The following is a 26,735-nucleotide window of genomic DNA, read 5'->3' as shown; positions in this document are numbered from 1 at the left end:
TAGGAGTCTAGGGGAGTAGCCTTGCCGTATTTGAACTGCATGGGCTATTACTAAATAAGGATATGATTCTTATGCCTTTATAAGGATATTGTTTGTTATAGCCATATAAGGGCATAAATCGGGAATATCGAATTAGGGTCCTAGATAGAAATACAACAAAACCACCCCCCACCGCACACGACCTCAGACAATGGCTCAATGACTGTGCTAACCAACAGTCCACAAACACATTGGCTTCACACAGACACACCAGCAAGTGAGCCATCATGTTCATTGAGGAATTCCAGGACAAACGTGCCAATTGCCAGATGAGGAATGTCACCGTGTACAGACATAAATATCTATCCAGCACCCAAGAACAACATCGGCAGACACCATCACCTCATTTGATCCTCATGAGGCCCTCATTAGATGAACACCTAGGCAACTACAACGACAAAAGCGCCATCATCGCCAACAACAATGAGATCAGGGCCCTGCACTTCAACATAGACGCATCACTGATCCTCCTGGACCTGTCATCTGGCTTGAACACTGTCTGCCACCAGACACAACGCACAAGCCTCCACAATGCAAAGTTGCTAACCAGAACTCTGGAGATCAACACCTCCTTCCACTCTGGCATGAGCCAGTGCTTCCGCATCCCCCTTTCAGCCCTGGATCCACCACAATCAAGTGTGGCGGGCACATGGCTCATCCCTCAGCACAACATAGTTCAACATGTACCTGTCACTGCTTTCCCACGTTGCCTGACAACACAACCTTTACATCATTTCCTACAACAACGACATACAGCCGATCCTCTCCCTCACCAAGGACCCCCTCACCACCACAGCAAACCTCCATGTAGGAATGGTAAGCGTCACTGAGTGGATGTAGTACTGGAACATGAAGAGGAACTTTGACAAGACGTGAGTCATCTTCCTGTGCTCCACATCCTCAGCTAGTGACAAGTCCTGGTGAACCACTGCACTGGTAACAGCTCCAACAACACCCATCCACGCACAATACCTGTACTCATTTATCTAATCTACTGTCTCCGTGACAATGCATGTACAAGGCTATCTGCTCCTCCAGCTTCAACAACCTCCACATGCTCCACAGGATGTACAGTTGAATCCCCACTGTAACAAGGATTAAGGTCTCCCACGTCCAGCAGCAGCAGCAGGTTGGCAATAGATAAGGCCCTCTCTGCAGTCCCCTCAATCAAATTCCTGAACCAAGTCCTACACATTTGAAAGGCCTTTGCACGCATGAACACCAAAATTCTGCACTGCAGCCACATCACACCCCACCTGTGAGGCCAGCACTGGCTCACTGTCAACAAGAGGGTCGCACTCAAGCTCCTAACACACACACAAGGCACTCCAAGACACGGGCCCAGCATAGCTCTAACAACTACTCAGCTTCTACCTCACATACATGCCATCTCTGCTATGCCACGCTCACCCTTGTAACACTTCCCCGCATCCAGTGAGCGACCTCCAGGGCTGAAAATTCTCACTCCTCACCACCCAGACCTGGGGCACTCTCCCCATCCTCCTGCAGCACACCCATGAACTGCAAACCTTCAGGTGACTCTGCAAGACGTGGCTTTTCATGCAGTAGCAGCATCCCCCCCCCCCCCCCAGCGCATTGAGACACTCACAGCTGAGTGGTATGCTTTATGGATGTGCAGCTTGATAACTTGAGATATATAATTGGCTTCTACGCGGTCATCTCACTGCCTATCCGTGTCAGATGACACATGTATATTGGTTCTATTTCACTTGGTGGACCTTCTTGTGGATTCACATTCCCTTACCTATTGCCTAAGTTGAATTCTTTCTTGGTCAGGTAAACACCCATCTGTGTGTATTACGTGAACACATTTACAATACAAGGTTGAGACTGCACCAGTGCTGACCCATATAACACATGATTTGATGGATGTTGGAGTGGCAGACATAGTCCATTGTGAGTGTCAGAGCCAAGGGAAGTGGCAGAGTTTGCTGTGCCATTGTCAATGAAAAGTAGATTTTCTGCAAGTAAATGCATGTTTCCCAGGTGAGTGTTTGTGGACGTTGCAGGACAGTGGAATAAGGAGGTCAGTGGAATGACGTTAAATGAAATACTAAGGTAAGACAGGTCTTTGTACGTCAAATGACCCCAGGGTCACACCAGACACTGGATTTTGGATGCAATTCTATAGGGCATTTCATCACGCCTCTTGCCACTACGTGCATTTTTCTACTGCAAGGCAGTGATGATTTTGTCACATATCTGGGTAATGTGGCCCCACATCTTTTGAATCAGCCAGGAGGCACATAACATGAGATTGCAGGTGTAGTCTGAAGTTTGTGATTTTGATAGTCACCACACACATGGGATTTGTGTGCACACAGACACATGCAACTCTGACAGCACATTGTGGACGCACTGTGTATGTTGGTGTTCATGTGCACAATTAGGCATGCCACCTCGGACATTGGCACACAGGTGACATTGGGTACATATGCTTGAGTAGTCTGCAGGCAAGTGTGCATGTGTCAGGCTGGCAATGCTTGTACGAGTTGGGACACTACTCAGACACATGTGGGCAATGCTGCAGGTGTGCAGACGTTGGGGGAGGCATGCCTGAATGTGCGCATAGACATTTCCTGCACATCCACAATGTGGCATCCCAGTGACATGTGTAGTTGTGGAGTCAATTTGTATGTGCATGCTGATGTGGCAAGGGGACCATTTGGTAATTTTTCCACATGTCACGTTGTTGTGCCACTGTGTTTTGCAGATGCACATGTGGGGTGCTCTGGCATTGTGATTGGACTATGTTTGCCTAGCTTTTCGGTGCACATTTAATGTTCAGTCTGGCTGCCACAATGGGCCATGATATGAAATGTGTAACCAACATTGTAGTGCATTTTTAATGAGTTTGATACTGCTTCAGTGACACAACAGTGCTTGCTGATGTGCACTATTGGATTCAAATGGGAAAAAAAATCTGTTGTGCACCTGGCATACCATTTACATTCATAAGTGCTTTGTGAGCTGTTTCCTTCCGCTACCGCATCGATTACACTTGCGTAATTCCTGTAATTTGACCCTGTGTGTTGTGTGAGTTGCTGTTTGTGAATGGTGATATGTCCCTATGCCAGCATTCACAGGGGTGTCCTTGGCTTGTTGGACAGTACATGAGGGTATGCAATACAATGATGTTCATAGTACATGGGTGCCACTGAGCCCATCAACTCCCTTTCCCCCGTCCCTGGTTGATGCTCACCCTGGTGTTGTTGTGGGCATTCCAACTCAGAACTATCCTGGCCTGCGACTCCAACGACAGTCTTCTCACTGATGACGTGGGACACCTGCTCCTCCAGATCATCCAGCTCCTCCTGTGAAGCTGGTCCGCCGCCTTCGGTCTCCCTCGCTGCCTTAAGCTTGACTCCCAGTTTCTTCTTTGTCTTGCTCTTTGTATCGTGCCACCACTTCTTGCACTCATCCACTGTCCTCCTTCTATCCCCCACGGCATTGACTTTGGTCAGGATGTCCTGCCATATCTCCTTTTTCCTTGCCAAGGTGACGGTGGAACTCACAAAGAGTTCCTGCTGGTGTTGCATCACCCCTTCAACCAGTACCTGGTTCTCCATTGGACTGAACTAGGGGTTCCTCTTCCTCTTGGCCTTTCCTTGGGTCTCTGCCTGGCCTTCCTGGGTGTTGTTTCTGCTGTCTGCACTTGTCCCTGGTTGCTCACCATCATCTACAGGCTTCTGCATTTTGCTAGGTAACTTTTTTTTGGCTTAGCAGGCATTTTTTGGGTCGCTAACATGTAAAATGAAAGCCTGGGACCTATTGGCTTGCGATATTTATCGCTGATTGCCCCAACGTCCTTTTTTTCACGCTAGCGTGCGTCACGTTAGCAACGTCACGCTAAATCTATCGCCTGGAATGGAAAATATCGCCGGCTAGCGACATATTGATAATACGTCGCTACAGCAGGGATAGATACTGGCGATGCGCGGCGATAAACAAAACTCACGCTACACTAGGATAGCGGTAAATATCGCCTCTTGTTGATAATATCCCCCTATGTTATTTTGGGTATCCATCAGAAATCCTGATTTGTGTTGGATATTTAATCGCATCCTGACACTCTGCACCAGGTTTGCATCACAAAAGTATTTCAAACATGTGGCAAATTATTTATAAATATAAGCATATCTGTACAAGATGCCTTTTTTACATTGTTTGAGATCCTTTGCCCTTTATGGGTGCGGAATGTACAGCACTCTATAACACATTCTGGACCTGGCACGTGTTCAATGAACAATTACATATGTGAAATAAATAAATAAATAAAATAGGGAGCTGAGATACTTATTGAATACATTATTGATAACATTGTGGGGCAGGTAATATATGGAAGGTCATTAGCAGAAGATTTTACTAGTTTTGTGGAGCACTGCATTACTCAATGCAGTGGATCTATCTAAATAGCTAATTTTTTGTAGTGATGTTTATAGGCATTTGATATAGTGTTTCTGGTGTATCTTATCTGATCCTGGTAAGATTCTTAGTAAAACTGTGTGTGTGTTGCTCCCCGTAGCCCTTAGAGTGCCAACACTTTAATTTGTCCCACTGGGGCTCTATGAAGCTTCTAATAATGAACTGCATTCCATAAATATAGTAAGAGCTGCCAGGATGAAGCAAACCGTCTTCGTGAAGGGTGCACATGGTGTCCTCTCAGTTTACCCTTGGTCCAGCCTGGTTGAGGCTGTGATAACACTGATTGATGCAGAACCTGCAGCCAATCATGGTTTCCATAGAGGCAATGGGTCCATATTCAGCCATCATGACACGCTGGCCGCGGTACGTCGTTTGCAAAACAGAAGATTCCAGTGCTTGAACTTGACAGGTCAGGCCAGGCCATCGCAGGTGAGGCTGCTCCTTACCCTCCCCTGTTCAGTGAGGTGCCTGGACTGAGGGGATTGTTTATGAGAGCACTGCATCACTTTTACACATTGTAAAGTGGTACATGTGTGATGCAGGCATATCATAAAGATTTATGAAGCCACACAAAGCCACCCAGCAGTGCTTTGCGTGGGCGCATAAACCATGAGTAAGGCGATGCAACGCAAATCTCTGTGTCGCCTTACTATGCACCCAGGAGGTGTTCCATGGACATTGCAGTGGGTTTTCCCACACAAAACCCATGGAATTTGACACTGCCTCAGACTCGCAAAGTGATGTAATCCTGGGTCGAACCTGGACACCTCAGTAGGTGAGGTGTAACGAGGTGAAATATATTTATTTATCCTTGCTTTTTTCCTCTTTCCATGAGTGCTGCCTTCTACAGCACACATAGAATGAGGAAAACACATCATAGGATTATCCTGCCTGCAATAGAGGCACCCTCTCACCATGGTGGGCGGATGCCTACGTTGGTGCTAGGCTGCAGAAACGGCCTCAGCATGGGAGGGAAGGACAGGAATGCACTGCATTGGTTAAATACGGTGCATTACTGCCCTTGCAATTTAGCATAGGGCAGCGCAGCAGCAAGGTGCCTTGCTGTACTGGCGTACGCCAAAATGCCACATATGAAGCCCTGAGGGACCACAGCTTAGGACAGGAGGGGCAGGTATGAACTCAGACCTGTGTTTTTGATTTTGAACATTGACCTAATAAAAATAGCAACATTTTAATCGCTTAACCGTCGCGGCGGTGCGGCAGTTTAAAGGAGTGGGTGGGGCCATGTCGGCCAACGGGTGTGCGCAGCACTGCGGAGGTAGTGCTTGCGACGGCCGATGGCCGACAAACGCATGGAAGGGGTTAATAGCTCTTCTGTCATTTCTAAGAACTGTAACCAACACTGTAGTATTACCAATCTAACAGTGCTCGTTTTGTGCAGATGCTGGCTGGCATTAAAAAAGTTACTTCTGTAAATAGGTCATCTCTATTGCCTTGGGTCTTCTTACATGTCACTTAAAACGTTTGCTCATATTACATTAATAAAAACTCTAAAAGACTCTTTCTTCTCCCACCACTTCTTTGCTGATGACACTCGGCTCAATTTGAAGGTCTTCTCTCCTCAAAGACAACCTTCTCCTGATCCGAATTCTCGAACAAATGCAGGACTGTATGGCACCCCAGCACCTCAAGGTAAACCCATCTGCATCAAAACTCACATCGAGCTTAAATTTGCCACAAAGAAATGTACCACTGGGTAACTCTTAGAACTAGGTACGAAAGCTAGCTAGGGACAAAACGTGAGGGAGGTCTGAAAGGTACTGAGTGAGCCACATCTAAACTCATAAGTATACTTTTTGCAGTCATTGTACCACTCCATAAACGTGTCCCAAGCTTCTTGAAACCTGCGTGTAATGTCGTGTGTAATGTCCCTCTAGTAAGGAATGCTTTCTAGCAAAATAAAGTCCACAGTTCACAATCATGGGAATGTTTACTGATGTACCATGCTATAAGGTACCTATCTGATGAAAGGACGAGCTATTAAAAGCCACAGCTTTTTTTCATCAATCTACATCAGCAGATCAAAGAGCCCAAAAGGTGATTTACAAATGATCTGTTTGAGCCTCACTTTCCAGTGCTTGTTTTTTTTCCTAATTAATTTTCCTATCCAAAATTGTTTTAGTTCCAAAAACTGGGTGCGTGCATTGATAGTCTTATGAAACCTTCAATAAATACTAGTTCCAGTTCATCCAAGTTTGTCATTGCAGCTGGTTGGCAGATGAACCGTGGAGAGCTCTGCATTGATTCCACCTCATATTGAAGGAGCTTATTTACAAGCTCACAGGCACCACCGGAGGTCCCTTTGTTGATGTTCTGGCAGCTCAGAGCCATATCTACACGGCCCACAAAGCCATTGTGTGCGTGGGGGTGTGGCGGACCGGAATACCAAGCGCGGAGGCCGAATATAGTGGGCAATGTTTGATTTATTTCCGTATGGTTGCTCAAAACAGGGTGATTAGCAAGAGTCAATGATCCAGAAATGAAAGGCACAGCTCCACGGGAGGGATCCAGGTCCGGTATCGATGTCAGCGGGCTCTCCGGGTCTTCTACTCTTGGGGATGTCCTCGGAGGTACCGGGAGAAAACAAAGAAAAGAAAGGAGCCGTTAGTCCTGCCGGACTTCTCTCGTCAAATCCCTGTTACCGGCACCGGGAAGTGTGAGGGGTAAGAAGACGATAGTGAGGAGGGGTCGGAAGGGTCAGGATAGGGACGGACACAAGCAGGGTATCGAGAAGCAGTAGGGGTGTAGGGTGGTGGGACGTGAGGATTAAAGGGTTTATTTACAAAGTGGGGGAGTGCTTTACAAATTTTACACAGTGCTCCGAGTGACGACGTGAGCCTAAAGGGTAGTTCAAATATACAGAAAGGAATTATTTACACTGCACCTAATGTGCTATCAGAGGGGTTCCGTGTCACTCACCCGCTCCGCCGCAACTCTCCAAGTTGAGTTGCGGCCGCTCCCCAGCAACCTCCGGTGGACTCCACCAATCTTCGGACCAGTCTTCTTCCTCTTCGGTCGCCGTCTCCTTCGCCTCTCCGGTCGGGGTCTCCTGCCACAAGCTCAATCCGACGTCGGACTGTTTCCTGGTTCCGGCATTTCTAGTGTCCCGGTCACGTGAGGGGGAGGTACTTCCGGGGTCACGTGGTAGTGCTTCCGTGTTTCTGCCGTTCCGGATTGGGTCCTGGAACAGAGGACAGAGGGTTGGACATTTGGTGGGTTGGGTTGCTACTATGGACGCTCTGGCCGGGTTCTCTGTCGTACGGGAAGGACTGCAATATCGTGGTGTGTGACGGGTAGGTGGGGCCGCCGTATCACATCCCCTTCCCCTAGCTGTCTTTCTAGTACTGGTTTGGGCCATGGGATAACGGGAGAGAAAATCGGCATTGCCCTGTTCAGTCCCCTTACGGTGCAATGTCCGAAATCTGTATGGTTGCAGAGCTAAGAACCACCGGAGGACCCGGTCGTTATGTCCTTTATTACGGGCCATCCACTCCAGAGGGGCGTGGTCAGTATAGATGACAAACTCTCTCCCTTCCAGATAATACCTTAAACTTTCCACCGCCCATTTAATGGCCAATGCTTCCTTCTCTACCACAGCATAATTGGTTTCGCGGGGATACAGTTTACGACTCAGGTATAAAATGGGGTTCTCGTTCCCTTTTTCGTCTTTCTGTGACAGGACCGCCCCTAAACCCTGGTCCGAGGCGTCTGTCTGTAGGAGGAAGGTCCGTGAATAATCCGGACTGACCAATACCGGTTTGGAGGTTAATGCTGCTTTGAGTCGAGAAAAGGCTAACAGTAGGACAGGGTTGGGATTCTTTAGGAGGGTTTCTGTTTTTGTGGATTTCCTTAGGAGATCGGTGAGGGGAGCTGCAGTCTGGGAAAAATTGGGTATGAACCTGCGGTAATAACCTAATAGGCCTAGGAATGCCCGGAGGTCTTTTCGAGACTGGGGGAATGGAACGGATTGAACGGCCTCTACCTTCTTGGCCTGTGGACGTATCATTCCCTCTCCTAAGAGGTAGCCCAAGTACTTCACCGAAGTAGCTGCTAGCGTGGTTTTTGCAGGATTAATGGTGAACCCAAAAGAGCCCAGGGTCCCGACGACTTTGCTGAGGTGATCGAGGTGTTCCGCCCAACTATTGCTATAGATAACAATATCGTCGAGGTAGGCCCCGGCATACTCTGAGTGCGGCCTTAACACTTGGTTCATAGCCCTTTGGAAGGTGGCGGGTGCCCCGTGTAACCCGAAAGGTAATACTGTGAATTGGAATAAGCCGTCTGGGGTAGAAAAGGCAGTTTTCTTTCGGTCTTGGACTCTTAGGGGGATCTGCCAGTAGCCCTTGCAGAGATCTAACGTGGATATGTATCGGGCCTTCCCTATGCTCTCGACCATCTCATCGACCCGTGGAAGGGGATAAGTGTCGAAGGTAGATATTTTATTAACCTCCCTGAAATCTATGCAAAACCTCACAGACCCGTCAGGTTTAGGCACTAGAACTATGGGGGAATTCCATTCACTGACGGAAGGCTCAATGATCCCCATACCCAACATTAGTTCGGTTTCTTGTCTGATCACGTTTCTACGGGCTTCAGGGACCCGGTAGGGTCGAAGCCGTACAATCTTACCCGGCTCTGTGTGTATGCTGTGTTCTGTGATGGTCGTGTGACCTGGCGAGGAGGAAAACACTCTCTGTAGGGGTTGTAGGGTTTCTCGGAGACTCTGTCTCTGTTCTCCGGTCATCTCTGGGTCAAAGCATGACTCAAATAAGAGAGGGGTTAAAATGTCGCTGGTGGATAGGACGGGTCGGGGTCCTTCCCATTTTTTAAGAAGATTGACATGGTACACCTGTGTGGTGCCTCGAACAGGATCGAGCTCTACTTCGTAAGTGACCGGGGTCACTTGGCGAAGAATCGCATAGGGTCCTTGCCACTGCCCTAACAGTTTGTGGTCTGATGTGGGTCTCATCAGAAGAACTAGATCCCCATTGTTAAAGGAACGAGGTTTGGTACCCTTATCATATTGCCGTTTCTGGCTAGCTTGTGCGTTTTCCATATTCTGGCGGACAATGTCACGCAGCTGGGCGAGATGTGTTTTTAGATTTTCGACATATTCTGGCAGGGGTCGGGTTCTGTCAGGTTCGGCCTCCCATGCTTCTTGGGCCATGTCAAGAAGGGTGCGGGGTGGTCGACCATACAGCAACTCATATGGAGAATATCCGGTGCTGCTCTGAGGTTTGCATCGAATGGCAAACAAGGCCAACGGCAACATCTCCTCCCACCGCTTTGCCTCTAAGGCCAACATTTTCTTCAGTGTTAACTTCAGGGTGGCATTGTATCGCTCTACCAACCCATCTGTCTGGGGGTGGTAGGCGGAAGTGCGGATCTGTTTTATGCCGAGGTTTGAACAGACTTGTTTCATTAGGGACGAGACGAACGGAGTGCCTTGATCCGTGAGGATCTCCCTGGGAAACCCTACTCGTGAGAATATGGAGATGAGGGCTTTAGCTATGGTCTGTGTTGTAGGTTGGCGTAAGGGCACTGCCTCAGGGAAGCGAGTGGCGTAGTCCACCAGAACTAGGGCATAACGACAGCCACTGCGGGAGGGTAGTAAGGGGCCTATGATGTCCATTCCGACCCGGGTGAAGGGGATATCAATGAGGGGTAGAGGGAGTAAGGGTGCCCTGGGAGGTCGATATCTACTGTTTTTCTGACAGACTGGGCACTCTCTACAATATTGTCTGACCTCCTGATGTACTCCTGGCCAATAAAATTTCTCCAGGATGGACAGACTGGTTTTTTCGTCGCTGAAGTGACCCCCTAGGAGATGGCTGTGGGCAAGGAAGAGCACCTTCTCTCTAAAGGGTCTGGGAATCAATAGCTGAGGTGGTTGGTTTGGGTTCCCTTTTCTATAGAGTAGTCCGTTCTTTGTAAAGAAATAGGGACATACGTGAAGGGGGTCTTCCTGATCTAGGGCCTTTCCCCAGGCCTCTTGTAGGACGGGATCTTCTTGTTGCGATGCCCGGAATTCTCTATCTGTTTGCCATGGATGGACATCGGGAACCACCGGGAAGGCGGTGGTGTGGTTTCGCTTTTCTTGCCTCTTCTGATTACGAGATTTCCGGGCTTTGGTCGGATCTTCCGCCAGCGGTTGTTCCCCGGAAAAGGGTGCTTCTCCCCACCATTGGTTCAGGGAGTCTGTAGTATCCTGTACCAGCTTAGGGAGACCAGCATAATCACTCCCTAGGATCACTTGCTCAGGAAGGTTCGGTATCAGACCTACAGTGAGTTCAGTCCCGGGATCAGCTGGGTGCCGTACTCGCACCTGGGTGGTAGGGTATTTTTTTGTGTCTCCGTGTACGCATTGGATGGCGACGGTTCCTGTAGGTGGTCTTGGTGGGGTCGGTAGGTCCTGGGGCCGTAGAACGCTCTGGCGACAGCCCGTGTCAGCCAAAGCTAGGAGTGGATGTCCGTCTACATACACGGGACAACGGAACGGTGGGGGTTTTCCCCCGGGTGTTGCACACACATAGTTCTGTACCAAGCCTATCTCCATGGGTTCGTCTTTCTGTGGACATACACGTGCTATATGTCCATAGCCACCGCAGTTGTAACACTGTGGACCCGGATTGGGTGGTCTGTATATGAGCGGTGGTGGCAGCAGGGAAGGTGGCTCCGTTTTCCTTGGAGGGGGGGGTCGCTGGGGTCTGACTGCATTGATATGCGCTCGGTGGGGATGGTCATCTCTGCCCCTGGATGTTTCTTGGGCTCGACTGTAAGCACTCGCGATCTCCACGGCGCTGTCGAGGGTGAGTCGTGCATGTTGTCGCACCCATCTTTGGGTGGCCGGATGTAGGGATGCCAGGAATTGCTCGAGATATATTTTTGCTAGGATGTCGTCCTTAGTGGAGTTGTCGGGACGTAACCATCGATTGGCGAGATCTTTAATCCGGAAGGATAGAGCCCTGGGGGTTTCTTGGGGCCCTTCCTTGGCTTGGCGTAATTTCACTCTATAGGTCTCGTCATCAATGCCCAACCTTTCCAAGATACACTTCTTGATGTCATCCTAGGGTGTGTTGCCTTGTATGTTGGCTTGCTGATACGCCGCTTGGAGGTCTCCGGTTAGTAGCGGGCCCAAATATTGCCCCCATCGATCGGCTGGCCAGGAGGCAGCCTGTGCGAGTCTTTCAAAGTTCGTAAAAAAGTAGTCCGGGTCGTCGCCAGGAACATACTTTTGCAAGATTACTGAGGGGAGGGAGGTTATGGGTCGTTGTTGTTGTTGGCCGAGGACGTCCGTTAATTTACCCATGGCCTGGTCGTGAGCAACCCCTTGACCCTTGAGGACGTCATGCAGTTGCCCCCGGTCTTCCTCAGCAGTTTTCAAAAACTTCTCCATCAGTTTTCCCAACATCTCTTGGGACTCGGCCATTTTCTGTACGACGGCCTCCATGCCTCCGGATCCCACTTCTGACACCAACTGTGTGCGTGGGGGTGTGGCGGACCGGAATACCAAGCGCGGAGGCCGAATATAGTGGGCAATGTTTGATTTATTTCCGTATGGTTGCTCAAAACAGGGTGATTAGCAAGAGTCAATGATCCAGAAATGAAAGGCACAGCTCCACGGGAGGGATCCAGGTCCGGTATCGATGTCAGCGGGCTCTCCGGGTCTTCTACTCTTGGGGATGTCCTCGGAGGTACCGGGAGAAAACAAAGAAAAGAAAGGAGCCGTTAGTCCTGCCGGACTTCTCTCGTCAAATCCCTGTTACCGGCACCGGGAAGTGTGAGGGGTAAGAAGACGATAGTGAGGAGGGGTCGGAAGGGTCAGGATAGGGACGGACACAAGCAGGGTATCGAGAAGCAGTAGGGGTGTAGGGTGGTGGGACGTGAGGATTAAAGGGTTTATTTACAAAGTGGGGGAGTGCTTTACAAATTTTACACAGTGCTCCGAGTGACGACGTGAGCCTAAAGGGTAGTTCAAATATACAGAAAGGAATTATTTACACTGCACCTAATGTGCTATCAGAGGGGTTCCGTGTCACTCACCCGCTCCGCCGCAACTCTCCAAGTTGAGTTGCGGCCGCTCCCCAGCAACCTCCGGTGGACTCCACCAATCTTCGGACCAGTCTTCTTCCTCTTCGGTCGCCGTCTCCTTCGCCTCTCCGGTCGGGGTCTCCTGCCACAAGCTCAATCCGACGTCGGACTGTTTCCTGGTTCCGGCATTTCTAGTGTCCCGGTCACGTGAGGGGGAGGTACTTCCGGGGTCACGTGGTAGTGCTTCCGTGTTTCTGCCGTTCCGGATTGGGTCCTGGAACAGAGGACAGAGGGTTGGACATTTGGTGGGTTGGGTTGCTACTATGGACGCTCTGGCCGGGTTCTCTGTCGTACGGGAAGGACTGCAATATCGTGGTGTGTGACGGGTAGGTGGGGCCGCCGTATCACAGCCATCTACCCTGCATGGCTTTTTATGACCTCGTAGATATGATGTAAATCCATGCAGCGCATGTCTCTGTATTGCCTCACACTTTTTTGGGGAGGATGTGCCATAGGCATTGCGGTCAGTGTTCCCACTCAATGCCTGTGGAATTTGACACATTCCAGATTTACAACACAGCATCAATCTGGGAATGGGTCAAAGCTGTTTGCCTCCCTATAGCAGGCGTAACGATTGGTCCTGTGCAAGAAGTTGCCCCTTCCTGCACAGAATGCAGCGTGCATTGAAAGAGGAGAAAACAAGGAGAAATGAAACATTTCTCCTCGTTGCGCCTCCCTACGCCTCCCCTTTCCAGATTTACGATTCCTTGTGAATCTGGAAATGTGTCTCATTCCCTGGGTGTTGCGTGGAAAGACCCACAGCAACACCCATGGAACGCCCCTTTCACGCAAAGTGCTGCGTGTAAAGGGACCATATTTACAAGGACAGGAAAAGCCACACAGGGAAAAGCCACACAGCAGTAAAATACTGCACCAGTACATCACTAAAAGTGACGTACTGGTGGCGAGGGGGCTTGTTGATCTGCCCCTCAGTGATTATTGGCAGAACATCATCAAGCAGCTGCTTGATACTTTTAGGTTATGCTTTGATTGTTACTGTGTTCGTGTCCACGCCTGTTATCCTGTTTGCCAACAGTGTTTGTTTAGGCATTTTTTCCTTCAAACTACAAATACAATACAAAAACAATACAATGCAAGAACTCTCCTTCTCCAATCATGGGATGTTTATTATTGACTAATGGAAGTTTCCCTGTGTTCATCCAACACCCTTCATCTCAGCCTCCCTCTCCAGATCAGTCTTCAAAGTGTTTCCAAAATATTACTATATCTTATTGCATATATTATTTAGGGTCCCCAAATCCAAGGTCTCTTTCCCGCATTAGAGACCAATATAGACCCAACTATTCTTTATTAGTTTCTTTCAATAATGGGCCTAACTTGCATTAATCAATTGATCCATTGTAGGCCCTAAAAAACAACAGAATCTCACCCAGTTTGTATTTATTTACTGTGCTTGTAAAGTGCAACATTCATCCTGGAGGGATATCATGGTGCTAATTATAGCTCCCTGTGTTTAGAAGACATTCATTGCAGAGGACCCAAGCATTAAATCCTGAACCGCCATGTTTGCATCTTCTTCCTAAACCCCAGATGGTCTATAGGTGTAGATCTAATGGAAGTTTATTCCATTGTACTGCTGCCTGGTAAGAAAAGGAGCGACCTCCCGCTCTAACTTTCTTTATTTGCCTAGTTTTAGCCAGAGCAAGATTATGAGATCTCAGTTCTCGCAAAGGTGAATAGAATTCAACTTTGTCCTGCAGAATTTTGGGGCCAGTTTTGTATAATGCTCTATTTCAGTCGCTCATACGTTTATCCTCAACATTTTAGTGGTTTCCAGTTGTTGACCTGTTGCTATTTGTCTGTCTGCTTTTAACAAAAAATATCTGTTTAATAGTTTCCATTGCTCTTGTGTAGTAATTCTCAGTCATACCTTCCATTTCCAAACCTCAACACTTGACATGAATCTTGATTTCTATGGACAAGCCATCTATATTCCCTTTGATACCGTTCGTAAAGACAGGTCTATCTTATTCACCCAGTTTAAATTGCCACCCTCTTTAGTGTGCCTAGTTCCATGAGTCTCAACTCTGCACCATGCAGCATCTGTAGCTTATGGATAGATGAGTTTTGTTCCACTGGCCACTTGAGAAGACATAATCACCATAATGTTTTAAATATTGTTTAAAAACAAGTATGAACAGTAGCCTGGGATCCTAAGCATAGATTTGTAGAGAGCTGCCCATCACAAGTTCAAACCATGGAAAAACCAACTTAATATGTCATCCTTTCCAGACTGAAAAGCAAAGTAGTGCTATAGAGATGGGTAAAACAACCTTCTATTATTCAAGGACCTAGACATATTTAAGACTGTGGTGTGTGTTATATAAAGAATAAATTATCAAATAAAGTTATGATCATGTCTCATTTACACCCTCATATAGGATCTATACGGAATGGCCTTGAGGAACACATCCAGTGCATCTCAATTCATCTTGATGGGACTTTCCACTAACAAAAACACGCAGATGCTCTTAGCCACTCTGTTCATAGTGATCTACATATCTACACTCATCGGAAACCTTCTTATCATCCTCGTCATCAGGATGAATCTTCATCTCCGCACACCAATGTATTTTTTCCTTAGTAATCTGTCTTTATTGGATCTTTGCACGTCCTCTGTCACTGTTCCAAGGATGCTGGTTGGGCTATTGGTAGGGAAGAAGAACATCTCTTTCTATGGTTGCTTCTCACAGCTTTTCTTTTTCATTTCGTTCACCTGTGCAGAAATATTCCTTCTTTCTGTAATGTCTTATGATAGATATGTTGCGATCTGCCAACCATTGCATTATTTTGTTACAATGAACAAGAGTTTTTGCACTCAGTTGGCAATTTGTTCCTGGAGCGGAGGCCACCTTTATTCCTTGTTTCATACACTGTTGGCATCCAGATTGTCTTTCTGCAGATCCAACATCATCAACCACTTCTTTTGTGATCTCCCACCATTGTTTAATATCGCTTGCACTGATATCTTCATCAATATATTGATGGTTTTCATCACAGGTGGCCTTTTAGGATTGTTCTCCCTGCTTGTGGCCTTCACCTCCTATTCATACATAATTTCTTCTATTCTACAAATCCGATCAACAGAGGGGAAATTTAGAGCCTTTTCCACCTGTGGCTCCCATTTAAGTGTGGTCATCATTTTCTATGGGACACTGACTTTTATGTATTTACGCAACACATCAAGTTATGAATTGGAGAAGGACAGGGTGGTGTCCATCATCTATGCTGTCATTACTCCATTGTTGAACCCGCTTATCTACAGCCTTAGGAACAGAGATATTAAAACAGCTCTAAGAAAGGCTTTTGAAAGAAAAACTTGAACATTATTCTGATCATAGCAGTAATACAAAGGATGTTTATTCAGCACAAAAATCACTTGAGCAACTCCGACTATAGATGCATGAATCACCCTTTAAAAGATACTGAAAAGTCAAAGAACGAGCATATGCAATGCAGAGCAATGAAGTATGAAAGAGCCAAATGTGATTGCAACAGTAGTTCAACCAGCTGAATTTGTATAGCACTCCCTAACCCTGATGTGGAACGATTAGTGTGCAGTTAACATGCTGCACTGTAAGAATGTTGATTTGCAATGTGGCCTGTGTAGAAACTCTCTTTATGTTGTGAATGATTGGCCAAAGTGGTGCTTTTATCATGACTTAAGTCGCTGTGTCTACTCATGCAGTCCAGAGAAGTAGATAAATTGATAAAGTACACGCTTCTTAAATTAAGCATTTTGTTTGCCTGAATAAGTCTCTAAATGTTCCTAAGCACCGACAGAGGGTCACCACAGGGCCTGCAGTGGATGCAGGCATTCAGTATAAAAGGTCTATGTTTTCATTTAGGCAGCTATCCCCTGGGACTGAACACACACACTTAACCTCAGAGTCCTCACATCTTACCTCAAATTACTTCTGTATCTCATGTTGCCTTTGGAGTGTTTATTATGACTATCAAAAAACATGTTTAACACTTTACTGTCAGCCGAGCGAAGATCCCCAGGGTCAAAGCTATGCTTTACCTGATCCACCTCTCCACAGCTCTAACTCTGACTGCTATATTAGCACATCATTTTAAAGGGGAAACATCACTTACAACGCAACTTTTACCACGCAATGCTTTTACATCGCAGCTTTTACAACACAAACCATTACAACGCATTGCGCTGGGGGGGCGCTCTAGGATAGGGAATATATTTAATTTACTATCCAACACCTTCCCTACTATCCACGGGGACTGGAGTTGGAATAGTAAATTAAATAATTCACTATCCAGCGCCCCAAAGCACTATGTGTAGTAATGATATGCGTTGTAAAACTCGTGTTGTAAAAGCATGCGATGTAAAAGCAATGTCGTACATCCTTTTAAAGTGTTCAGCAAGGGAAATGGTTGGGGATAGGCACAATTGGGGGTGGAGGTGGATTTGGAAACAAACCTCAAAAGCTTACAGACAGCCTTACGCTTCCCAACACCTGGATGATGTGCGCATAACCCGGAGTGGGGCTTGTGGAGCAGCTGACTAAAGAGAAGTCTGCTCCCCATGCAGTTTGGGAGTGTAGTGCAGTCAAATGACTGCCATTTTGTGTTGGGTTATGTAATATCTCAAAAGTAGCCCAAGGTATATTTGGGGGGATAGCGTCGGCTACCAGCCACCATTTTAGGTTTTGGTGACCTGGTGGCTGATAGTTTTTTGGGTGGTGTTAATCTTTGTCTTTCAAGGGTTATCCTTAGATGCGTTAGTAGCTGACTAGCAAGTGTAATCACAGGAGCACTTACCATGGCTAATAGCGAGCAACTGGTAGCAGAAGTGATTCGCCCGTTGAGGGAGGCTGGGAAGTTGGACCTTGTGGTGGGGGATGCGTTCTCCACCCCAGCTCGTTTTCCTCAATGGGCCTCTGCGGGGGTGGCATCTGGAGTTATTGCCTGCTCTCTACCATGATCAGGGCGGATGTCAGGGGCTGACATGGTGAGCATTCGCTGTTGCACCGCATCCTGCAGAGCAGCCGCATTGAGGGCAGGGTCCACTTCACATGACGAGCCCCTTCCCATGGCAGCTAGGGCCATGGCTGCGAGGGAGGGGAAGGCAGCACAAGGAGGGCATTTTGCTGTTGGGTTGGCCAGCATGGTCCTGTAAGAGGCAGATGCTCAGCTGAGCCCAGGAGGGTGGGGCAAGGTGAGGTGGGCTATCTTTCGGGAGGTGCATCTACGGGGCCACAGCTGTAAGAAATGGTAGTAAGTGGGTGGCGGCGGAGGAGCCTCCTACTGACTGAGATGTTAGAAGGGGGAAGGGAAAGTCACTCGGAGGTGTGCGACCTCAGTGGGGTAATTCGTGAAGAGCTATTTTGACGGGAGTGGGGAGCGGGGTGTAGGGTGGGCAGGGAACGGGAGGAGCTGTGTGAGGGACTGTGGGAAGCTCTGATAGCTGTCAGCCTGCAGGGGAGGGAAGGGCCGAGGGCTGGGGGCATTACCCAGGTACCCAGGATGTATGTGGTCCCATGGAGTGGAGTACGGGAGTCAGGAAATGGAAGTGACAGCCCACACTGGGCTGGTTTGAACTGTGATGTGATGTGAGAAAGATTTATGTAGCGCACGAATGCCCAAGGGCGTCTAGGAGCTCATAGCGGCAGAAAAAGGCCTGAATTACTGGAGTGGATCATTTAGATTGAGTTAGTTTGAGAACAACCAAGTCAGATAGAACGAAGGCAGTCACCTTGGGACCCTTTCAGTCTATGGAGTTATCGTTACCGTGTGGAGTTCCTCAAGGCTCATCCCTAAGTCCGACACTTTTTAACATCTATGTGTCGGACCTAGCCAGAGTTATAAAAGCTTACGGGATGAGCCTTACTTCTTACGCAGACAACACTCAGCTGGTGTTGGCAATAAACAATGATGGAGAGAAGGTGGATGAATGCTTTCAGGGAGGCATGCTGGCCATCAAGGACTGGATGGCCTGCAATTGCCTTAAACTGAATTCTGAGAAAACGGAAGTTGTTATCTTTGGAAACCTATCTCCTGTTTGGTCAAGTTCCTGGTGGCCATCTTCATTGGGACCGTTGCCTAACCCAGTCTCAAGGGTCAGGAACCTAGGAATTATGTTCGATGATAACCTGAACTTTGTTTCCCATGCCAACCAAGTAGTGTCATCGGCCTTCTATAAACTTCGATTGAGAAAGAAAATAATCCCTTATGTACCAGAAAATGCAGGAAAAACTTTGGTCAGTACACTGGTAATGTCATCACTGGATTATTGTAATGGACTGTTTGCTAATGCACAATGTAGGGTCATCAAAAAAATGCAAACGGTCCAAAATGCGGCCACCAGAATGCTTTCAGGGACTCCTAAATTTAAACCCATTTCACAGGTCATCCGAAATTACCATTGGCTGGTGATTAAAAACCGCATAAAATGTAAAGCTCTCTGTCTCACTTTCAAAGCCGTACACAAACAAGGCCCCCAGTTTTTGATAAAACAGTTAGCTATGTACTGTCCCAGCAGACAACTTAGATTCGCTTCTGCGCATCAGTTGATAGTACCACGTACAAAGACGGTGTCATAGGGAGACAGACGTTTTGTGGTGACAGCAGCCAAGCTTTGGAACACTTTACCATTACAGATTCGCTCATGTCAATCCCTACTCCAGTTCCATAAAATGATAAAAACATGGCTGTTTAATCAGTAAAATCAGTCTATGGATCCTGCACTGAGTCCATAGAACCGAGACGCCCAAGGGCAATTGTTCGCGCTCTATAAATGTCAAAAATAAATAAATAAAATACATATTTAGCAGTTTTCTGAAACTGAGTAACATTGGACAGCTCTTGATGTTTTTTGGAAGTGAATTCCATAGTTTTGCTGTGCCAAAGATAAAGCTTCTTCCGCCCCAGTTGGCTTTCCTGAATTTTGGGGTCCAGAGGAGTTTGCTCTGTGCTGAGCGAAGGTGTCTTGATTAAGCATGGGCGGATTTTGCGGATCCACGATTCACGAATTTGCGGATTCACGGATCGTGGATCCGCAAAATCCGCGGATTTAGCGGATTTGCGGATTTGGGGCGGGGCTTCCTCGAGTGTGTGGGCGGGGCCAAACGGACGGGGCTTCCATGCGAGCGCACATGCCTCTTGTGTATATTAAAGGTCAGAGATCGATCAGAGCAGCAGATTAAGAGACAGAAGCCCCCTGGTCACAGGAACAGCACGGGGGTTGCGCTCGTGAAAGTCAAAGATGCAAATGCATCTGGCCAGCATCACAGCGGATTTTCGATGGTATATTTGTGAAGAAGGCACATCTGCCCAGCCTCCCAACGCTCACAATTTTTTTTGGGCTGATGAATGAGTCACTGCATTTGCACTTCAACTAGTTCCAGCGACCAAGTGTGTGTTACTATGCAATCGCGCCGAAGTGCGCAGGGGTCCCTGGAGTGAAATGGCCATCATAGTGGATAAATGGCGGGAAGACGGTGCACACCTCGAGTGTGTGGGCGGGGCCAAACGGACGGGGGCGCCGGCGCTCACGATTATTTTTGGGCTGATGAATGAGTCACTGAATTTAAGCTTCAACTAGGGCACATGCGTTATTGATATCTGCATGTGTTTCCTGTTGAGGTTTTTTTTTTGTGCCAGGACCGTCGTGCCAGAATGAACCCTGCCCTTCATATTTATTCAAGAAGAAGACACCATGTAAATACTTTACGATGGCGCCGGCAAGCTGCCAGCGCCATCCTGCAAAAGTTACTTAATTAGCTTCAACAGGAAGCTCCAACTGATAAAAGCTGTTAGAGCTTCCTGTCGAAGCTAATTAAGTAACCATTTGAGGATGGCGCTGGCAGCTTGCCGGCGCCATCGTAAATTATTTACATGGGGCTTGAACTTTTGACCGCAAAATCCGCTCCGATCGCGGATTGCGGATTCTCGGTAAATCCGCGAGAGTTCACGGATCGCGGATTTACCGAAAATCCGAAAAATCCGCGATGGGAGCGGATTTTGCGCTCATGCTTAGTCTTGATGGATGGTACCACATGAGGTGTTGTTTCAGGATGGCTGGTCCCAAACCATGTAGTGCCTTATATGTTAGGCAGAGAGCCTTAAAATCTATTCTCTTTTTCATGGGGAGCCAATGGTGTTTTTTTAGGCCTTCCAAGATTGGCTGAAATTTAGGGATGTTCATCATTACTCTGGCCGCTGCATTTTGAGTCCGCTGGAGCTTGGCCATATGCTGTTTTTGGATACCTAAGTATAAGGCATTTCCGTAGTCCAGTCTAGCCAATGCTAGAACTGTGACTAGCGTCTTCACTGCTTCAGGGGGAATGAAGGTGCGTATTTTTCATATGGATTTTAATGTCAGGAATGTCATTGATACAACTTTATTAACCTGATGTTGAAAGGACAATTTGTAATCAAAGATAACGCCCATGTTCCTCACTTTTTGAACTGGGGTTGGGAGTGCGCCCATGCTGTGGGGCCACCAGTTCTGAGCCCAAAATGAGGTGTCTGATTCAAATAAGAGAACCTCTGTTTTAGTGCTGTTTAGCTTCAGACAATTCGACCCCATCCATAAGTTTATGTGGTACATACATTGTCTAAAGTTATCTGCTGTGTCTTCAGGGCTGCTTGAGATTCATATCATTATTTGGGTGTCATTGGCATAAGATATTAATTTGAATCCGTATTTCCTGATGATGTTGGCCAGAGGAGTTACACAAAAGTTAAACAGCATAGGGCTCAACGTGGAGCCCTGTGGCACTCCACATGGGAGAATGAATTCCTCTGAGCAGGAGCTGCCAACCTGGACGTATTGAAGTCTATTGTTCAAATAGGATTTGATCAATTTCAGGGCAGAGTTCTTAATTCCTGCTTCTTCGATCCGTTTGATTAGTATATCATGGTTTACGGTGTCAAAAGCCGCCGACAAATCCAATAGGATAAGGGTGGCTCTGGCTCCCGTGTCCAGAATTGCCCGGATTTCCTCTTTCTGCCATGACCAGCGCGGTTTCTGTGCCGTGCCCTTGTCGGAAGCCGTACTGGGAGGAATCCAGTATGTCTGCCGAGGAGATGAAGGCTGTTAATTGGGAGTTGAGCATTTTTTCCAGTACTTTGGCAGGGAAATAAATTCTGGCTATGGACCTATAGTTACTGGGATCATTGGGATCCGAGTTGGCTTTTTTTAGTAAAGGCATGATTGACACCGTTCTCCATGTGTCTGGAAAGATGCCAGAAGTTATGACTTTTTTATAGAGTGGGCTGAGTTGTTCACTGAGTGTATCTGGTGCCATGTGAAATATCATGGGTGGGCGTGGACCCGATGGTGCTCCCGATTCAATGGATTTGATAGTTTGAGTGGTTGATTCAGAGCTTGGTGGATCGAAGGAGTCTAGGATGCTATTGGGACCTGGGATTTTCGAGGTGGAGGTGGTTAACATGTCATCATCCCAGTCTGAAAGGGACTTGAAGATGGTGAGCACCTTGTCCTTAAAATATCCTGCAAGTTGATTGCAGAAAGCTACGCTGGTGTCTGTTTTTTGTGGTTCTGGGAGTTTGACAAGTTCCTTTAGTGTTGAGAATAATTCTTTACTAGAATTGCCTGCTTGTTGTATTTTTTCTGAGTAATATTTACTTTTCTTATCCATTATCATTTTTTTATAAGTGTTCAGTGATTGGGCATATAATTCTTTTTCAGCAGCAGTATAGTTGCCTCTCCAGCGCCGCTCGGCTTTTCTGCAGATCTGCTTCTGTATGCGCAAGGTTATGCTGAACCAGGGTTTAGATTTTTTGGTGCGCTTACTGGTAACACTCTTTTCCGGTGCCAGCAGGTCTATTGCAGATTTAACCCAGTTATGAAAGCTGTTTGCCGCTGGGTTTGACTCTGGTTTTGGGTCGGGATAAGAGGATGCTAGGGTGTGTTGCATCTGATGGGGGGGTAATGTTCTTCAAATTGCGTCTTTTTAATGTCTTATGGGGGATGTGTGAGTTGGGCATCTGGTGCGTGGTGGTTACCGTGAATAGGATGGCTCTGAGATCTGACCATGGCACTGGCAGCACTTCTGTTATTTTAAGGTGAGGGTTAGATGTAAATACCCCATCCAATGTGTGGCCAGTGTCATGTGTGGGGTGCATAACTTTCTGCAATAATAGAAAACCTCTTGTCAGACCTATCTAATTTGAAAATTGGCTATAGCTCTGCTTACATTATTTGATATACAGCGCAGATACAACACCACGGAAAAAGGAGGAGAATTGACTTTCATTTAGATAGTGTTTCATTTATCAAAAAACATTATTTCACTTATTTTTTTGTTTTTCGGTATACAAATATATATTTTTTGTACAAAATTAATTAGTTTATCATAAAGTACATAACAAATAAATCTTTACAATGACATGATAAGAAAGAGACATTATATTTTGTTACTTCTCCATTGAAAAATTGTTATGTCGGTAACCCCCACAAATCAAGGAAACACAAGTGAAATCAGACACATTCTCTCATTCAACCTATCTCACCATTCAGTCCTCTCAAGCATACTAACTCTCATACCGAGCTGACATATTTATAAGGAAACCAGATCTGAGATAGAGACCTGTTACAATTCTGCTTGTCCTATATATGGACATTCAAAAGGCATGAGTCCATAATTTCAGTTTTGAATAGTAATTTCCTTGACATGATTCTTAAATGGAATTCTCAGATGTGTGTTGCTGACCTACACACATTTCGGTGAAAGCAAGATGTTATCAACTTCATCAGGGCCTAGAAAGTACTTTTTCCAAGTAAAGACTGGGGGTTCGTGATATATCTTCTTGGAAGAAAGGCGGGAATCTTTTCTATTTCTCTAGGTCGATATGTCGCCGTCTTATTTAAGGGCAGTGGCTAAAGAAGGGAAACAAATGCAACTAAATCAGAAAATGGAGAATCTACTCCATAGCGATAAGAAGATTTTTTGTTGTTATGTTGAGAACTCAGGACGTTATTCCACCCTGTGGGTACCGATGTCAGGTTAGTCAGGATATCCAATGTGACCTCATTAAAACCTCTAGAGTATTAGTTTAGGGATCCTGGTTGTTTTTTCTCCACACTGGTAAGGCACATAGCGTCAACTATTATTTGTGGGTAGCCAGTCCGATTATCATCATGTTTCCTTCCCAGTGCAGATCGGCTCCAGCGCTGCGTTGGCCATTGCGTCTATTCGTGATAATGGATTATGGTCTTCTATGTTTTCGAGGTGATAGTTAAAATCTCCTAATATGCAATAGTCCTCAGAGTCAGTGCTGGCTTCTTATATATGGCTTATAATTTCTTCAAATTTGCATTTGTTTGTCGTGCATGGGGGTCTATATAGTAATGTTCCGTTGAAGGTGTAATTATTGCTTAGGGTAATGCGGAAGGAGAGCAGCTCGCAATCTGAGCTGCTACCTGCTGGGGAACCTTTGACATCCAAAGAGTTGTTAGCTATGATTGCTAGGCCACCACCCTGTTTGGATGGTCTGTCTTTTTTTATATTAGAGAAACCTTGGGGTATAGCTATGGTCAGATCAGGATCTGAGGTGCTATTTGCCCCAGTTTATGTGACAAAAGCCATGTCCACTTCGTGAGCAGACAGTAGTTCCGCAAATTCGACGTTATGTTTTATCAGAGAGCGGATATTAATAAGTAATCCTGTAAACGTTTTTGGAACCGATATATGCTCACGGGAGACATGTTCATTTTTGGAGCAAGCCCTCGTCTTTGTGAAAAGGACTTGATATTGCAATGAGGGCATCACTTAGGCTCTTCTGAAGGAACGATCCGATGGCATGGGGATATGAGATTAAGTTTGTTGAAACTCCTAAGAGAGATGTTAGTATATGTCAGTCTTGTCTCTATCTTTCGGGGTCTGCTGCATCCTGCTTTTATAGAAATGCAGCAGGGAGTTGGCACGCAGGCAAGAGGCTGACCCCTTTGACCCAGAAGTCAGCTGTGGTGCTTCTGGTTCAATCAGCCCTCCACAACAAACGGCACCAGCCGTGGTGGAACAGGGCTTAGAACTGGCATGAGGAAGGTAGGTGAGTAAATTAGTAATGCTATCAGTGCAAAAGTTGTAAGTTTTAAAAGCAAGTTTTAATAAGAAAGATGTTCCTCATTTTGGCAGGTGCTGGCAAGCCTAATCGTTGCTCAGCGTTAATGCGGTATGCGGAGTATTATTAAAAAGCAATATACAAAGAAAACAGCAATTTCCTACCGCTATCGAACATATTTGGGCACTGGGAGGGGTAGTTAAAGGGAAAGAGGGTGACATAGTATCATGCCTGGATGATTATTTAGGAAAGGGTGGGTCCTTGCAGAGGGGAGGTTGAGGTAGATACAGGAGGGGGAAGAGGTTCCCTAGGGGAGGGAAGGGGTTTAGGAGGGGTCCAGCATCAGCTATTGTAGCAGCGATTCTGGAATGGAGCATCAAGGAGGAGGACCTGGAAGTGGAGAGCCTGGGGGACTAGCATTTGGCATTTTCAAGGGAACACCTACAGGGGGATGGTCCCTCTGGGGAGATGGTGAGGTGGGGGTGCCCAAGAGTGGGCTCAGCATGGAAGGGCGGTGAGAGTTCATTGGGAGAGTCAGGAGTAGTGAGAAGCAGGGTGAGGGGTGCCAGCACACCAGCCTGCCATCTTTATTTCCGGAGTGGAGCGGTGCGTCAGACCAGACTTGGCAGAGTGGGGGCCACTCAGCAGCACCAAGGAGAAAAGAAGGCTGGGCAATGATTGGACGTCCATTGGCAGGTGTCATGCTGGATTATGGTGAGGAAAGAATGGAGGAGGGCGAGTCTCTGGAGAAGGAGTCTCAAGTCAGCAGGGTGGAACCTTCTAATGTTGTGTCTAGTGTGTTGGAGGTACAAAGAGAATGCACCAACACAGGAGGGAAAGAAGGGACAGGCCTGGCGAGGCAGATGGCAACTGCACAAGCTCCAACCTTAGTGCCAGGTAAGGACATCAGGAAGGGTCCAGCTCCTCAAATGGCACAGGCATTGGTGCCAGAGCATGTCTGCAGGGGGTAGCGAGAGGGTGTGAAAAGGGCAAATACGTCACTGATGTGGGATGAACAGGCTGGTACTGGGGGCACGGAAGGGGGCATTAACAAAACGGAAGACGGGGTTAGCTGCGGGGGGGGGGAAGAAGGCCAGACCAGACAGCAAGAAATTGAATTTTTTTTAATTGCCATACATGGGGTGACAAAGCCATTGAGGGCGTATTTGATGTTGAGCATGAAAGAGTGGATTGGGAAAGGTGAGTATGTGGAGATGGTTAAGCTGAGTGGTGTGGTCGATGGAAGGTTCCAAGGAAAAGGAATATGAGCTGGCCAAGCAGCCAAAATTATCTCCTACAATGGAGAATTGGAAGGTGGCATTTTTGATCTATGCTAGCATTCATAGCGAAAAATATCCAGCCTGCTGCGTGGCTATATTCAAGTATTTGGACAGGATTCGGAAGGCCCACATCACTGGGGGAGGTATGCATGGGCACTGTACAATGAGGAGTTTCGGGCACAATTAATGTGTGACCTTGAAGCAAAATGGGGCAAATTAGATTCTGATTCATGGCAGCACACCTTTGGGGTCTGCAAAAGGAGGAAAGAATAATTTTACGGCAGGTGGCATACCCATTGTGTATCGTCCCTTTTTAGGGGCATTCTACCCAGAAAGGGGTGGGAGGACACTCAAAATATTTGCTGGTGTCAGGAGGCACAGGTTGGAGTTTTAACAAAGGGATGTGCACACAGGATTTTTTCAAATTCCATCACAAATGCTAAAAATGTTCAAGGAGGCAACCACTTGTCAATTGCTATGGGACAGGGAGTGCGTCTAACTACATGGGTGGGAGTCAGTGGCAGCAGTATGGGGGAACCCAGGGCAGGCACCAGCAGCAAGGCTCGGGCCCATGGGGACCTGTGGGGGCTACAAGAAGGAGAAAGGACATTTTTGATCCAGCATTTGTCATGGCTGATGGGTCAGTCGGTGAATGATATTACAGTGGAAGAGGTGACGTTGGTGACCTACTCTTTGGTCAACAAAGCCATGTCACTGGTAGTGATGGCAAGCTCTGGGGCATTGATGGCTAAATATGACTTGAAGTTGGCTTTTTGGCTCCTTCCAGTA

At 47.0% G+C, this 26,735-nt stretch overlaps 1 protein-coding gene across 1 annotated transcript; it reads left to right on the top strand.

Moving 5' to 3' along the window:
• Positions 1-15,011: 15,011 nt before the first annotated feature.
• LOC144760394 (olfactory receptor 1C1-like) lies at positions 15,012-15,942 on the top strand. Its single transcript, XM_078646529.1, has one exon. It carries the CDS (start codon positions 15,012-15,014, stop codon positions 15,939-15,941), a length of 930 nt encoding a protein of 309 aa, XP_078502655.1. The 3' UTR covers position 15,942.
• The last annotated feature ends 10,793 nt before the right edge of the window (positions 15,943-26,735 follow it).

The sequence above is a fragment of the Lissotriton helveticus genome, chromosome 1_1 (assembly GCF_964261635.1).
Source record: "Lissotriton helveticus chromosome 1_1, aLisHel1.1, whole genome shotgun sequence".
NCBI lineage: Eukaryota > Metazoa > Chordata > Amphibia > Caudata > Salamandridae > Lissotriton > Lissotriton helveticus.
This window is presented reverse-complemented; position numbering and strand designations above follow the sequence as displayed.

What these genes read in the sequence shown, in the direction of transcription:
- LOC144760394 (XM_078646529.1), top strand. Translation starts at nt 15,012, where the DNA reads ATGGCCTTGAGGAACACATCCAGTGCATCTCAATTCATCTTGATGGGA.